This window comes from Nerophis ophidion, linkage group LG14 (assembly GCF_033978795.1).
Source record: "Nerophis ophidion isolate RoL-2023_Sa linkage group LG14, RoL_Noph_v1.0, whole genome shotgun sequence".
Taxonomy (NCBI): domain Eukaryota; kingdom Metazoa; phylum Chordata; class Actinopteri; order Syngnathiformes; family Syngnathidae; genus Nerophis; species Nerophis ophidion.
Genome location: NC_084624.1, coordinates 13,707,485 through 13,721,291, shown reverse-complemented (window position 1 = coordinate 13,721,291; position 13,807 = coordinate 13,707,485). Strand labels below are relative to the sequence as shown.

Genomic DNA, 13,807 nt, shown 5'->3' with positions numbered 1-13,807 from the left:
CACAATAAATCAACAATATATTTTTTTACACCGTATTGCATAGGCTAACACACTGGCCCCTCAAAACATGCAAAAACTCCCAGATGCGAAGGATGTCACTCCAATCGCCCCATTTGTAAGATAGTTCAATAATGCGGAGGAGGTCGCCCCCAGCGAGATGGTCCGATGGTGCGCAGGAGGTTACCCCAGTCACCCACTGCGAGATAGTCCGATTGTGTGCAGGAGGTCGCCCCAGTGACCCCTTGCAAGATAGTCCGTTTGTGAGATAGTTCGTTTATGACGCTCCATCATGCCACCAGACTTGGGGTTATAGGCAGTGGTGCACGTCCTTTTTTTTCAAGCAACATACAGAGTCTAATTGAAGGGGAAACACCCTGGGGCCCCCACGGCCCCCATGGGAACCTCCGGGCCACATCCAGAACGTCCATGACCACCCTCCGGGTGGGCCGACAAACCTGGGACCCGCCCACGGGGACGTTAAGGGCACCGACGGGTCCGACACGCTCTGTACTTCTCACGCCACCGTCGGCTGTCTCTCGGCGCGAAGGGCCAGCACAAGACCGCGTTCCCCGCAACCAGCCGGGCCACGCCTGCAGCAAACACCTCCACACTCGCTGACAGGTTGGCCTCGAACCGGTCCATTAATTGTCTTTGTTTAAAAGCTGCTCCCAGTCTCCCACGGGACGAGTCGGGAGGATCCGAAAATCCTCACCAGCTCCTGGTTGCAGTCGGCTCCCTCCGTCGGTGAAAGGAGCGGTTAAACAAAAAGTCCACTTTCGACATTCATGCCGTGTGAGTGTCCGTCAAACAGCGCCTCCGGGCTTAAAAAGAGTCGTGGTCACCACACCACGTGTCCGCAAAATGGCCGGGAAGCTTAGCAGCTAACTCGAAACTCACGTGTCCCGTGTAAAACTTTCTTCTTCTTTTTTTTTCAACACAGCAGTTAAAATAATCCCACCACTGCCACCAATGTAGCCGAGTGTCCTGGGTTCGCATATTATGGGTACTGATAAAATAAAATAATAAAAGGGAGTCATGAGAGCAGGTCCGGTCTCCACCACTTCTTTATTGCTCCCTTCTTTACACCTCTTTCCATATACATATATCTCACCTTCTTCAACAACCCACCTTTATATAGACCTCTTACGTCACAGCCTTACGGCAACACTGGAGGGACACCCTGAACTGTTTGTTACACTACCTAATCTAAAAAAGTATTTAACAAAAATAGTCACTCAAAAAGTTGAGGAATGAATGAAAAACTTTTAACTGAAACTTACCACTGCGGCTGAATAACTAAATAATCAAAATCACTCTGCTAAGGAGGAAGAAAGGAAAACTCAAAATATTCATAAAGGGGTTCAGGATCAAGGGACATAAGCACAAGACAAGGCAAGGCAAGGCAAGGCAAGGCAAGGCATGGACAAAGACATGGATGCTAGAGAGCACGAATAAACGAGACAATCTGGCACAGAACAAACAAAGGAGTGAGCTTATAAACACATGAAGGTAATAGGGAACAGCTGGAAACAATTAGAGGACAGGGATGACGGCAGACTGATGACACAAAAGGAAGGGCAAGTTACCTGAAACGAGAGGAGAGTTACTTTTCAAATTAAAACCATAAGACAAAAAACCCCAAAACAAGACATCCCTCACCGTGGTGTGACACTTAAAGGCTTACTGAAATGAGATTTTCTCATTTAAACGGGTATAGCAGGTCCATTCTATGTGTCATACTTGATCATTTCGCGATATTGCCATATTTTTGCTGAAAGGATTTAGAAGAGAACATCCACGATAAAGTTGGCAACTATAGGTCGCTAAAAAAAAAGCCTTGCTTTTACTGGAAGTCGCAGATGATGACGTCACAAGTGTGAGGGCCAGGGGCGTCACTAGACCTAATACTGTCCTGGGGCACACCTGGGGCACAAATAATTCATGTGAGCGTGCAAAGCGCGCAAACAAAAATATTTATTTATCATTAAAAAATACATAAATAGTGCTTTAAAATATGAAATCATATCAGATTATGTTGTATGGATCTTTGATTAACCACCTGAAATCAACTAATGCATTTGACCTACTTGTGCACTTTTTTTACTGCAGACTTCTAAACTGCTACTGGTAAAAGCAAAAAGGAAACGCAATAAATCTTTTTGAAATATATATTGCAGTAATTATCTGCAAATTTAACATCTACAAAAGAAACAAAAAATAAAGCACCCCTACATCTCTGGGTTCTTTTATATTATTTCATTTCCATTTATGGCAATGTGGCTAATCCTATTTCAGATAGATAAAACTATAAAATATACACAAAACAATAAAGCCAAAGTTGTAGAATAAATTAACTGTTGTGTGTCTGTTCAGGGAATCATTTTCTGAGAAGTAAACTGTAACGTCTCCTTTTCATTTTTGCAAAGTGGTCAATCACTCTGGACAGACATGGAAATATTACAGTAACTGTTAAACAGTTGACCAGTGGTTCCCAACCGCTGGGTCGTGACATAAAAGTGGATTGTGTGTCATTTTCAGTGAGTCGCAGTCAGATGTGTGCATGAAAAAAAAAAGTTTAGGGAGAAAAAAATCAAATTGTGGTAACAAAACCAGATATTTTCAGCCATTTTTCTAGTGACTATTAGTGAGTATTTTAGCAAAAGGATAACTGACTAACAAGTTGGAGAAGGACTCAGGACAGACATGGAAATATATTTTTTTTAAATCTGAATGGGGCGACAAAACCCGATATTTTCAGCCATCTTTCTGAAAACAAATACAGAAATGTTACTATTTTTTCTGGAAACAAAACCAGATGCTTTAGCTGTAGCCATTTTTCTGGTGACAAAACAAGATTATTTTAGTCAAAGTCACACCGATTAACAAGACAATTCTACTGTGCTATTTTTCTGTGAAATAGACTTGAATGATTTAAAAATTTGGCTAACGACTTGATGATATGGAAAAATGTTTTTCTTCCTGAAGATAAACCATTTGAGAAGCACTCAACTCACACATGCTTACTCCAAATCATCATTGATGCAGAACCAGCAGACAATAACCAACATTATGTTTCATGTTCATTGGAAATTCCCCCGACAGCTCGTACAGCAAATGAATATGTTTGTCTTGATACAAGGAATAACGTTAGCTAACTTAGCATCAACTTAAGACAATGATGTTGCCTAGCTAGCTATGACTTCACTTACATCTCTCATTCCTGCTGCTTCTTCCCTGCTGCGGGCGAATATCTGTCTTAAATCCATCTAGGAGTTACAGTTTGAGTCAAATCAAAATTTAAAATAATGTAATTAACAAATTGTTGTTGGCTAACGTTACCTACCTCACTCAGTGATTCTCATCCTCTCTCTCTCTATCTCTCTCTCTCTCTCTCTCTCAACCAAAGTATCCACACGTGAATAAATTAACATATTAACTAGCCATGTGCTCATTGTTAGTGGAGTGAATACAGTAGCAATCAATTACCATACTAAGTAGTATGTGCGCTGTTGTCTATGTTATGTAGACTTAAAACTCTGAAGCGTTTTTGTTTTTTATTGGTGACATTTTTACTGGGGCAACAGTGGGGCACGTGCCCCAGTGAAATATGTCTGGCGACGCCCCTGGTTTGGAGTAGGACCTTTTCTGTTCTTACCAAGACCCTGGGGTGGTTTGGAGTAGGACCTTTTTTACTCTTACCAAGACCTTTGGGGTAGTTTGGAGGAGGACCTTTTCTGTTCTTAATGAGAGACGTTTGGGGTAGTGCGGAGTAGGACATTTTCTGTTCTTACCAAGACCTTTAGGGTGGTTAGGAGTAGGACATGTTTTGATTCTTATCAAGACATTTGGGGTGGTTTGGAGTCGGACCTTTTCTGTTTTTACCGAGACCTTTGGGGTCGTTTGGAGTCAGACTTTTTCTGTTCTTTTCTCTGAGGTTCCTTTTTAATGGCTATGTTATATGGTGTGCGTATTTACCATCACCTTTTGTTAATATTTTTGGTCTTAATTAAAGACTCCTTTTTTGATTCCATCTTGCTTCCCGTTTCTGCATCTGGGGTCAAAACCTTGACCAAGTCCTAACAGAAGTTGCATGTTTATGCGGTGGTCATTTCCCCAAGATGCATAAGGACGACAGGAAGCAGTGTGCAGGTAAGAAGGCTGTTTTATTCAAATAAGACAAAGAATACGGAAAAAAAAGGAAAACGTGCAGATGGCACGAGCAGATACGGAAGAGCTAGTAATTGACTAGTCAACAAGAAGCAAGTAGTACCAACCTAAGTGTCGCGTATTGCAAATAAGACTGCCTGGCAGGGTATGGAGTGAGGCAAGCTCTCTGATTAGCGACCGGGAGCAGGTGAGCGTCCCGACCACTAATCAGAGGCAGGTGACAAAATTCAGCACCCATGGCATCAAAGAAAACTGAAACAGAACTAATCACCACTTAAAGAAATGTCAAACTGAACAAAGCATGATCCGGGCAACGGATCATGACACCCGTGTGTTCTCAGTATAATTTAATTTGGGTAAAACACTTCCAATATTTCATTATCGAGCCTAAAATTGTTTTTAAAAATTGTATAAAATGGTACTTTAAAAGCGGATTGTTGCAGTAATTAGGGGTCAGCAATGAGGTACTGAGGTGTCCCGGCGTAGGTGATAGTGGACGGTGCAGGAGGCCAGTCAGTCAGCTCCTGCAGCTCCAGAGTCAGAAGTTTGTATTTCGTCTTGGGCGAACGATTTTTGCAACACAGCATCCAGGAGAGGAAGTTCCACCCCCAAGGCCCGTTCACCATCTGAGATCATGTTGGGAACGATTGGAAAAATCCCAAAAAGTGAGTTAGCGAGGCTTGTAAGCATACCATCGTTTGTAAACAACTCTTAAAAAGGCCAAGCAATTGGATTCATGCAAATTCTTTTTTTACACCATTTCATACGGTACACCTGCACACTTAAAATAGCCAATGCACGGACAGGATTTCTGCAAAATAATGAGGCACAGTTTTGATTGGCAGATGTTTACAATAGGATATAGAAAAAAATAGTTAGTTTTTTTCACACACCTTTGGACTTTTTGATTGTTTTGTAACTGAGTAGCAATAGTAATGGTTTTAATATGTTCAAGGATACATAAAGTACATGCATTTCTCTCAACAAGAGATAGTCATTTTGTAATGGGTGCGGTGAAATTATCCTCTGCTGTTGACACATCCCCAAAGGGGAGCAGTGAGCAGCAGCGGTGGCCGTGCCCGGGAATCATTTTGTGATTTAACCCCCAATTCCAACCCTTGATGCTGAGTGCTAAGCAGGGAGTTAATGGGTCGTCTTTGGTATGACTCGGGCCGGGTTTGAACTCACGACCTACTGATCCAGGGCGGACACTCCAACCACTAGGACACTGAGCAGGTAAGTAAAACTACTCAAATATTGAGTAACTTGTGAGTAACTTCTGATTCATTTAGTAGGTATTTTTGAATGGTTCTTGGATTCCAATTGTCATTGATGCTCCAATTGTCGTGGAAATTTCTTAAAGACGACCCTTTAGTGACAAATAGCTTTAAAATGCTTTATTAAAGTAAGAAACAAATAATAACAAGCTTTGCAAAGCGAGACCAAACCAGAACGACACATCCGTTTGTTCCAGCTTGTTCCAACTCCTTTAGAATTTGACATGACAATTATACATTCTCAGAAGTCCCACCCTCCATGCTCATTTACATACAGTACACCAGTGGAATGAATACCCAAAGTCCTGTGAAGAAGGAGAGGGTGTCGTTTGCCCAGGAAGGGGGGTGGGGGGAGGGGGCACTCAGGATAGGGGAACAATTTAGCTCTGTTGAGGGTCAAGAAGAGTTGACACATATGCCCAGATCAACTAAAGTCCACATGTTACATCAAAGACACAGGAGACAGAGCTTGATTAGATAATAGATCTCTTGCTAAGTGTCACATTCCTGAGCCCAATAAATAACTTTTGGCGACCCGTTCAAAGAACATCATCAATTAAAACGAGTACAAGTAATTTTGCTATCACACAATCTTGCCGATAGTGTTGTACCATATGTCCCGGCAAGAAATCTGCGTTCATAAAACTCCGGCTTATTAGTAATTCCCAGAGCCCAAAAAAAGTCTGCGGGCTATAGAGCATTTTTTATTCGGCTCCAGTATTATAGAATGCCCTCCTGGTAGCAGTTAGAGATGCTACCTCAGAAGTCCCATCTTAAAACTCATTTGTGTACTCTAACCTTTAAACAGACCCCCTTTTTAGACCAGTTGATCTGCCGTTTCTTTTCTTTCCTCCTCGGCCCCCTTCTCCATTGTGGAGAGGTCCGGTGGCCAGGGATGAAGTACTGGCTGTCCAGAGTCGGGACCCGAATGTGGACCCCTCGCCTGTGCATCAGTCGGGGACATCTCTGTGCTGCTGACCTGTCTCCGCTCAGGATGATATCCTGCTGGCCCCACTATGGACTGGACTCTCACTATTATGTTAGATCCACTATGGATTGGACTTTCATAATATTATGCTAGACCCACTGCATCCATTGCATCCAGTCTACCCTAGAGGGGGGAGGTGGGGGGGGGGGGGGGTTCACACACATCTGTGGTCATCTTCAAGGTTTCTCATAGTCATTCATATTGACATCCCACTGGGTTGTAAGTTTTTCCTTGCCTTTATATGTGCTCTGAACCGAGGATGTCGTTGTGGCTTGTGCAGCCCTTTGAGACACTTGTGATTTAGGGCTAAATAAATAAACATTGATTGATGATTGATTGATTAACTTTTTGGATGAATTGTCCTGCCAGAGTAGTTTTAATGCAACATACTTTTCCAATTGAGTATTTTTGTCAAAACGAAACGTGACTTTTACTCCATTACATTGAGTTTCATTACGATCGCTACATTTATTTATATGGTCAGTATATTTATGTATAATCTTTTGATGACGTATTATTTTCCAGCGACTGTTTCACCTATCCAAGCACGAGTGATGTTTGACTCCATATATGTGATTTATGCAACTAAGGTTTTGCTGTCAGATGGAGTCAGTGGTCGTTTGTTCAACTTCTTTAGTTTCACATCCTCTATTTTTCATCATTTGGGCTATTTAACTGAGTTCAGTAGGAAAAAAAAAACATGTGAGACATGTATTTTTGAAAAATGTCCTTAAAAACAGAAGAGCACTTCTGTACCTCTGACAAAACAAGTAGACCAACATCAGATGTCTACTGTAGGACACTGGTTCATATTTGCAAATCTGACTAATAGTGAAGGGACTTGATTATCTACCTAATCAGTTTTTAAGGAAAGAGTAAGGCAAGACTGCAAGAAAATATTTTTGTTTTTTTAGTAAATGGCAAAAAGAGAAATGCCATCCGGGTTCGGGAGGAGACCCTGCCCCAAGTGAAGGAGTTCAAGTACCTCGGAGTCTTGTTCACGAGTGAGGGAAGAGTGGATGGTGAGATCGACAGGCGGATCGGTGCGGCGTCTTCAGTAATGCGGACGTTGTATTTATCCATTATGGGGAAGAAGGAGTTGAGCCGGAAGGCAAAGTTCTCAATTTACCGGTCGATCTACTTTCCCATCCTCTCCTATAGTCATGAGCTTTGGGTTATGACCGAAAGGACAAGATCCCGAACACAGAGGTCCTAAGTCTTGCTGGACTGCCATCGATGGATGACATCTTAACCCAAACGAACCTGAGATGGGTCGGGCATGTAGAGAGAATGAGTCAGGAGCGGCTCCCTCGCCATCTGCTCTACTCACAGTTGGAGGAAGGAAAACGAAACCGAGGGGAGGCCAAGGCTAAGGTGCAAGGACACCGTTAAACGGAATTTGAGGGAACTGAAGATCGACACTGCAACCTGGCAGCTGAAGGCAAAAGACAGGGCTGAGTGGAGGTCTATGATCCGACCTAAATGAAACAGTCATTGTCGCGCTCGACAGACTGCTATGATGGTGAAGAAAGAGCTGAGCCGGAAGGCAAAGCTCTCAATTTGCCGGTCGATCTACGTTCCCAACCTCTTCTATGGTCATGAGCTTTGGGTTATGACCGAAAGGACAAGATCACGGGTACAAGCGGCTGAAATGAGTTTCCTCCGCTGGGTGGTGGGGCTGTCCTTTAGAGACAGGGTGAGAAGCTCGGCCATCCGGGGGGAGCTCAAAGTAAAGCCGCTGCTTCTCCACATTGAGAGGAGCCAGATGAGGTGGTTCGGCCATCTGGTCAGAATGCCAACCGAATGCCTCCATAGGGAGGTGTTTAGGGCACGTCCGACCAGTAGTAAGCCACGGGGAAGACTCAGGACACGTTGGGAAGACTATGTCTCCCGGCTGGCCTGGGAACGCCTCGGGATCCTCCGGGAAGAGCTGGACGAAGTGGCTGGGGAGAGAAGTCTGGGCTTCCCTGCTAAGGCTGCTGCCCCCAAGACCTGACCTCGGATAAGCAGAAGAATATGGATCGAAAAAGAGAAATCAAACATCCTGCCAACCTGTGTTGTGTGAGCAGTCAAGGCTCTGGTGGCCAGCTTGGATTGAACGATCTTCCACAAGGTATCAACAATTAAAACCTGCGACAGATTTTGGTGGGGATCAGAAAACAACACTTGTTAGAGTACCAGACCCACAAACGAACAAGAATGATGAATGAAATTGTGACCAACTTATTTCGGAGCTTATGAAAGGATGACTATGCTTACAGAAAAGAATACACCATGATGTGTGGGTATGTACCTCCAGTGTGAAGGCGACAACCGTGTGTGCCATTACAATCATGAGTAGTGTAATGCGCCAGTCGTAGGGAATACACACGATCTAAAGGGGAGTCACACACAATATCTGCCAATCAACTACCAGCTTCTCCCTGATGAACACATTCATTGAAAAGGACTTTTACAACATGAGACCCAAAGGAATACAAGCTCACCAGCAAAGCGTTGTCTATGGCGGGAAGGGGATACAGCATGACGAACAAATAAAAAACATAGAGAGAGGCACAGGTCAACACAAATGGCCCTGAAATGTAAAACACAACGCAGGTTCATTATGCACCTTACTTTAGAAAGCAGAAGTGTTGATTCTACCAGGCAAGAAATGTCTACTTTTAGGTCACAGAGAACATGAGACTATTTCAAGAAACACGAGTTGTCTTACAGTTTTTGTAGCTTGGTTGTCTGAAAGGTTTTCCTTTGGAGTAGACAATGGCTACAATCAAGTACTGGAAGGACGTAACGTAGAACAGGGAGGTGTTTTCAAATTTCTTGACATACGCCTCTTCAAATTCAACTACTGTGCTGTTCTCATTACAGGACCTGTGACAGAGGAGAGACAGTTAGTCAACATACATTTCTCTTTCTGTTTGATTGAAACTTCTATCAGTAGATTGCACAGTACAGTACATATTCCGTACAATTGACCACTAAATGGTAACACCCGAATAAGTTTTTCAACTTGTTTAAGTCCACGTAAATCAATTCATGGTACAAGGGTGACACAAAAAAAAAACGTTCATCAATAAAAATCGAATAACTTCCAAAATGTTATTTAGATTAACACAAAAATTCAGCTACATTAGGTTAAGTCTATGTGGTAGACATCTATAAAGTTTCAAGTCTGTACCACAAAAACTCTTTGTTTAACTGGCGCTCCAAAAATGTGCTCTAAATGAGCTCGCCGTTGCTGCAATCACATTTAGATCCGGTGGGCAAAGTTCTCGATGACCCTCCCACATTCTTCCCTTGGGATCGCTTTTGTTGCTACAGTGATTGCTGCCTTCAGATCAGGGATAGTCTGGGGGTTGTTGCCATACACCCTGTCCTTAAGGTATCCCCACAGATAAAAATCTGGGGCGTTGAAGTCCGGTGAATGCGGCGACCACACCGGGTCACACCTGCGGCTGATCAGTCAGTCAGGGAAATGATGCTGTCCCCATGCCAATGATTCGTTTGAGGTGTGGGGAGGTGGCACCATCCTGCTGAGACCCCTGGAGGTCCGTGACGACCCCTCTTCGTCGACCAAGTGCTGTCCAGAATTTGCCAAGCACCTGAACATATCACTCGGTGTTGATTGTCACAAACCGCTCGTTGTCATCCCCCAACCAGAATGGTCCAATGATGCCATGTTTGGAGATGGCGACCCATGCAGTTGTTGCCATACACCCTGTCCTTAAGGTATCCCCACAGATAAAAATCTGGGGTGTTCAAGTCCGGTGAATGCGGCGACCACTCCGGATCACAGCTGCTGCTGATCAGTCGGTCGGGGAAATGATGCTGTCGCCATGCCAATGATTCGTTTGAGGTGTGGGGAGGTGGCACCATCCTGCTGGGACCACTGGAGGTCCCTGACGACCCCTCTTCGTCGACCAAGGGCTGTCCAGAATTTGCAAAGCACCTGAACATATCGCTCGGTGTTGATTGTCACAAACCGCTCGTTGTCGTCCTCGAACCAGAATGGTCCAATGATGCCATGTTTGGAGATGGCGACCCATGCAGTTGTTGCCATACACCCTGTCCTTAAGGTATCCCCACAGATAATAATCTGGGGCGTTCAAGTCCAGTGAATGCGGCGACCACTCTGGATCACACCCGCTGCTGATCAGTCGGTCAGGGAAACGATGCTGTCGCCATGCCAATGATTCGTTTGAGGTGTGGGAGGGGGGGGGGGGGGGGGGGTTGGCACCATCCTGCTGGAACCACTGGAGGTCCCTGACGACCCCTCTTCGTTGACCAAGTGCTGTCCAGAATTTGCCAAGCACCTGAACATATCGCTCGGTGTTGATTGTCACAAACCGCTCGTTGTCGTCCCGGACCAGAATGGTCCAATGATGCTATGCTTGGAGATGGCGACCCATGCAGTGCACTTGACAGAGTGTAACAGCCTTTGCGGACAGTACTCAGGGGTGTGCTACCCAAAAATATGTTGTTTTTAGAGTCCACATGATCTGACAGCAGAAAATGTGCCTCATCCGAAAACCAGATATTGTCAAGGAATTCTGGCGCAGCATCAATCTTATCGCAAAACCACTGGCACATGATCACTAGTTTCCTTGTGTCGGCAGGTGTAAGCTTTTGTTGAATCTGTATCCTGTAAGGATAGAGGTCGAGATCTGTGGATCAAAATTCTCCGCACAGACTCCCAGTTCATTCCAACCTCCTGACTTCGTCGACGCACAGACTTGCGAACAACAGAGTCTCTGACTGCATCAACGTTCTGTGGTGTCCTTGATGATTTCGGTCGTCCAGAGTGTGATTGTCTGTTAGTATCTTTACGATTGAGGTTATTAACAGTCCCATGGGTTCGGAACTTGTTGACCCATCTGTAGATCATTATGTGGGCAGGAAATTCACAACATCCAAACTGTTCTTTGAATTACAATTGACCCGTGTGGATGGAATTCATTTTTTGAAAAAGGTCCTTAAAAACAGCAGAGCGCTTCTGTACCTCTGATAAAACCAGTACACCAACATCAGATGTCTACTGTAGGACACTGGTTCTATCAGTCATATTTACCAATATGACTTGATTATCTACCTTTTTTTTTTTCCAAGATGGCGCTGCTGTAGTGGCTGCTGTTGGCAGGAGCTCTGTGCTCTTGTGTCATCCTTTTGTGTTTCCCTCTTGTTTTCATGTGTTATTATATTTTCTTGCCTTTTGGTCCGGGACCCTTTGGGACTGTGTGACAAGGGGTGGCACTTTTGTGACCTCTGTGGTGCTTTTTTTGTGGACTTCTGGATCTGCCTTCCGGGAGCTTTGGGCCATGGAGATCAGCTGCTGGGTGTCTGCCACACCGGAGTCGGTTTGGAGGGACTGGAGGAGATGCGGATGAGGGGACAGGGCTGCGGAGCTAGCACTGAGCGCTGGGACGGAGAGGCTTCGCGGTGTCTTGGCTGGGTGAGCAGGTGTCGGACACCTCAGTCACCTTGGACCTATCCTCGCTCATCCATGCGGACTGGACACTGGCCGAGAGTGGAGTCGGCTGTCTTGGTTGCTTTGTTGGGTCTGCTCCTGTCTCTGGCCATGCTCCCTCCTCCCCAGCGGACGATGGCGTGGAACACCGCAGAGGCCACCACAGTGGATATGTTTCTTTTACTTTTTATTCATAGCTGTATGTAGAAGTGTCTGGTTGTATCTGCTGCTTTAATGTCTTTAATGTCCTCTGTGTGCTTTGATGGTTGATGTTTCCCTCTTACACACATGTAAGAGGGATGTGTACTATGGCTATGAGTTGTTGTTTTTTTCCCCTGGCCTCAGTGTGCACCCCCTCTCCAGGGCCCAGGCTAAGAACGATTTTTTTATTTTATTTTAATCTTCTATTTTTTTCTCCCTTTCACCCTGCCTTGTTTACCTGTATGTAATCTTTTTTGTAAGGGGCGCTGGAAGCCAGCAGACCCGTCAGCGATCCTGTTCTGTCTCCCTGTAATGTTTGTCTGATCTTGAATGGGATTGTGCTGCAAATTTTAATTTTCCTGAAGGAACTCTCCTGACGGAATAAATAAAGTACTATCTAATCTAATCTAATCTAATCTAATCTAATCTAATCTAATCTAATCTAATCTAATCTAATCTAATCAGGTTGAAGGAAAGAGTAAGTCAAGACTGCAAGAAAATCAAATATTTTTTAGTAAATGGCAAAAAGAGAAATGGCATCCGGGTTTGGGAGGAGACCCTGCCTCAAGTGGAGGAGTTCAAGTACCTCGAAGTCTCAGGGGGTGTGCTACCCCAGAAGATGTTTTTCTTAGAGTTCACATGACCTGACAGCAGAAAATGTGCCTCATCCGAAAACCAGACATTGTCAAGGGAGTCTGGCGCACCGTCAATCTTATCGCAAAACCACTGGCACATGATCACTTGTATCCTCTTGTCGGCAGGTGTAAGCTTTTGTTGAATCTGTATTCCATAAGGATAGAGGTGGAGATCTGCGATCAAAATTCTCCACACACACTCTCGGTTCATTCCAAGCTCCTGACTTCGTCGACGCACAGACTTGCAAACAACAGAGTCTCTGACTGCATCAACGTTCTGTGGTGTCCTTGATGATTTCGGTCGTCCAGAGTGTGATTGTTTGTTAGTATCTTTACAATTGAGGTTGTTAACAGTCCCATGGGTTCGGAACTTGTTGATCCATCTGTAGATCATTATGTGGGCAGGAAATTCACAACATCCAAACTGTTCTTTGAATTGCAATTGATCCGCGTGGATGGAATTCATTTTTTGAAAAAGATCCTTAAAAGCAGCAGAGCGCGTCTGTACCTCTGATAAAACCAGTAGACCAACATAAAATGTCTACTGTAGGACACTGCTTCTATCAGTCATATTTACAAATATGACTTGATTATCTACTTAATCAGTTTGAAGGAAAGAGTAAGTCAAGACTGTAAGAAAATTATATGTTTTTTAGTAAATGGCAAACAGAGAAATGGCACTCGGGTTGGGGAGGAGACCCTACCTCAAGTGGAGGAGTTCAAGTACCTCGAAGTCTCAGGAGGTGTGCTACCCCAGAAGATGTTTTTCTTAGAGTTCACATGACCTGACAGCAGAAAATGTGCCTCATCCGAAAACCAGACATTGTCAAGGGAGTCTGGCGCAGCGTCAATCTTATCGCAAAACCACTGGCACATGATCACTTGTATCCTCTTGTCGGCAGGTGTAAGCTTTTGTTGAATCTGTATTCCATAAGGATAGAGGTGGAGAACTGCGATCAAAATTCTCCGCACAGACTCTCGGTTCATTCCAAGCTCCTGACTTCGTCGACGCACAGACTTGCGAACAACAGAGTCTCTGACTGCATCAACGTTCTGTGGTGTCCTTGATGATTTC

The 13,807-nt window shown here is 44.4% G+C and overlaps 1 protein-coding gene across 1 annotated transcript in view; it reads right to left on the bottom strand.

Moving 5' to 3' along the window:
- Positions 1 to 4,403: 4,403 nt before the first annotated feature.
- The window catches only part of LOC133568901 (polyamine-transporting ATPase 13A3-like), a 68,639-nt gene continuing 59,235 nt past the window's right edge, over positions 4,404 to 13,807 (bottom strand). Inside the window, exons 27-32 of the mRNA XM_061921094.1 lie at positions 13,460 to 13,807; positions 9,146 to 9,303; positions 8,919 to 9,007; positions 8,726 to 8,806; positions 8,485 to 8,562; positions 4,404 to 4,793 (exon numbers count right to left, since the gene is read on the bottom strand). The exon at positions 13,460 to 13,807 is cut by the window's right edge and continues 84 nt beyond it. Coding sequence (XP_061777078.1) covers positions 4,614 to 4,793; positions 8,485 to 8,562; positions 8,726 to 8,806; positions 8,919 to 9,007; positions 9,146 to 9,303; positions 13,460 to 13,807 — 934 coding nt within the window. The 3' untranslated portion in view covers positions 4,404 to 4,613. The remainder of the gene's footprint in view (positions 4,794 to 8,484; positions 8,563 to 8,725; positions 8,807 to 8,918; positions 9,008 to 9,145; positions 9,304 to 13,459) is intronic.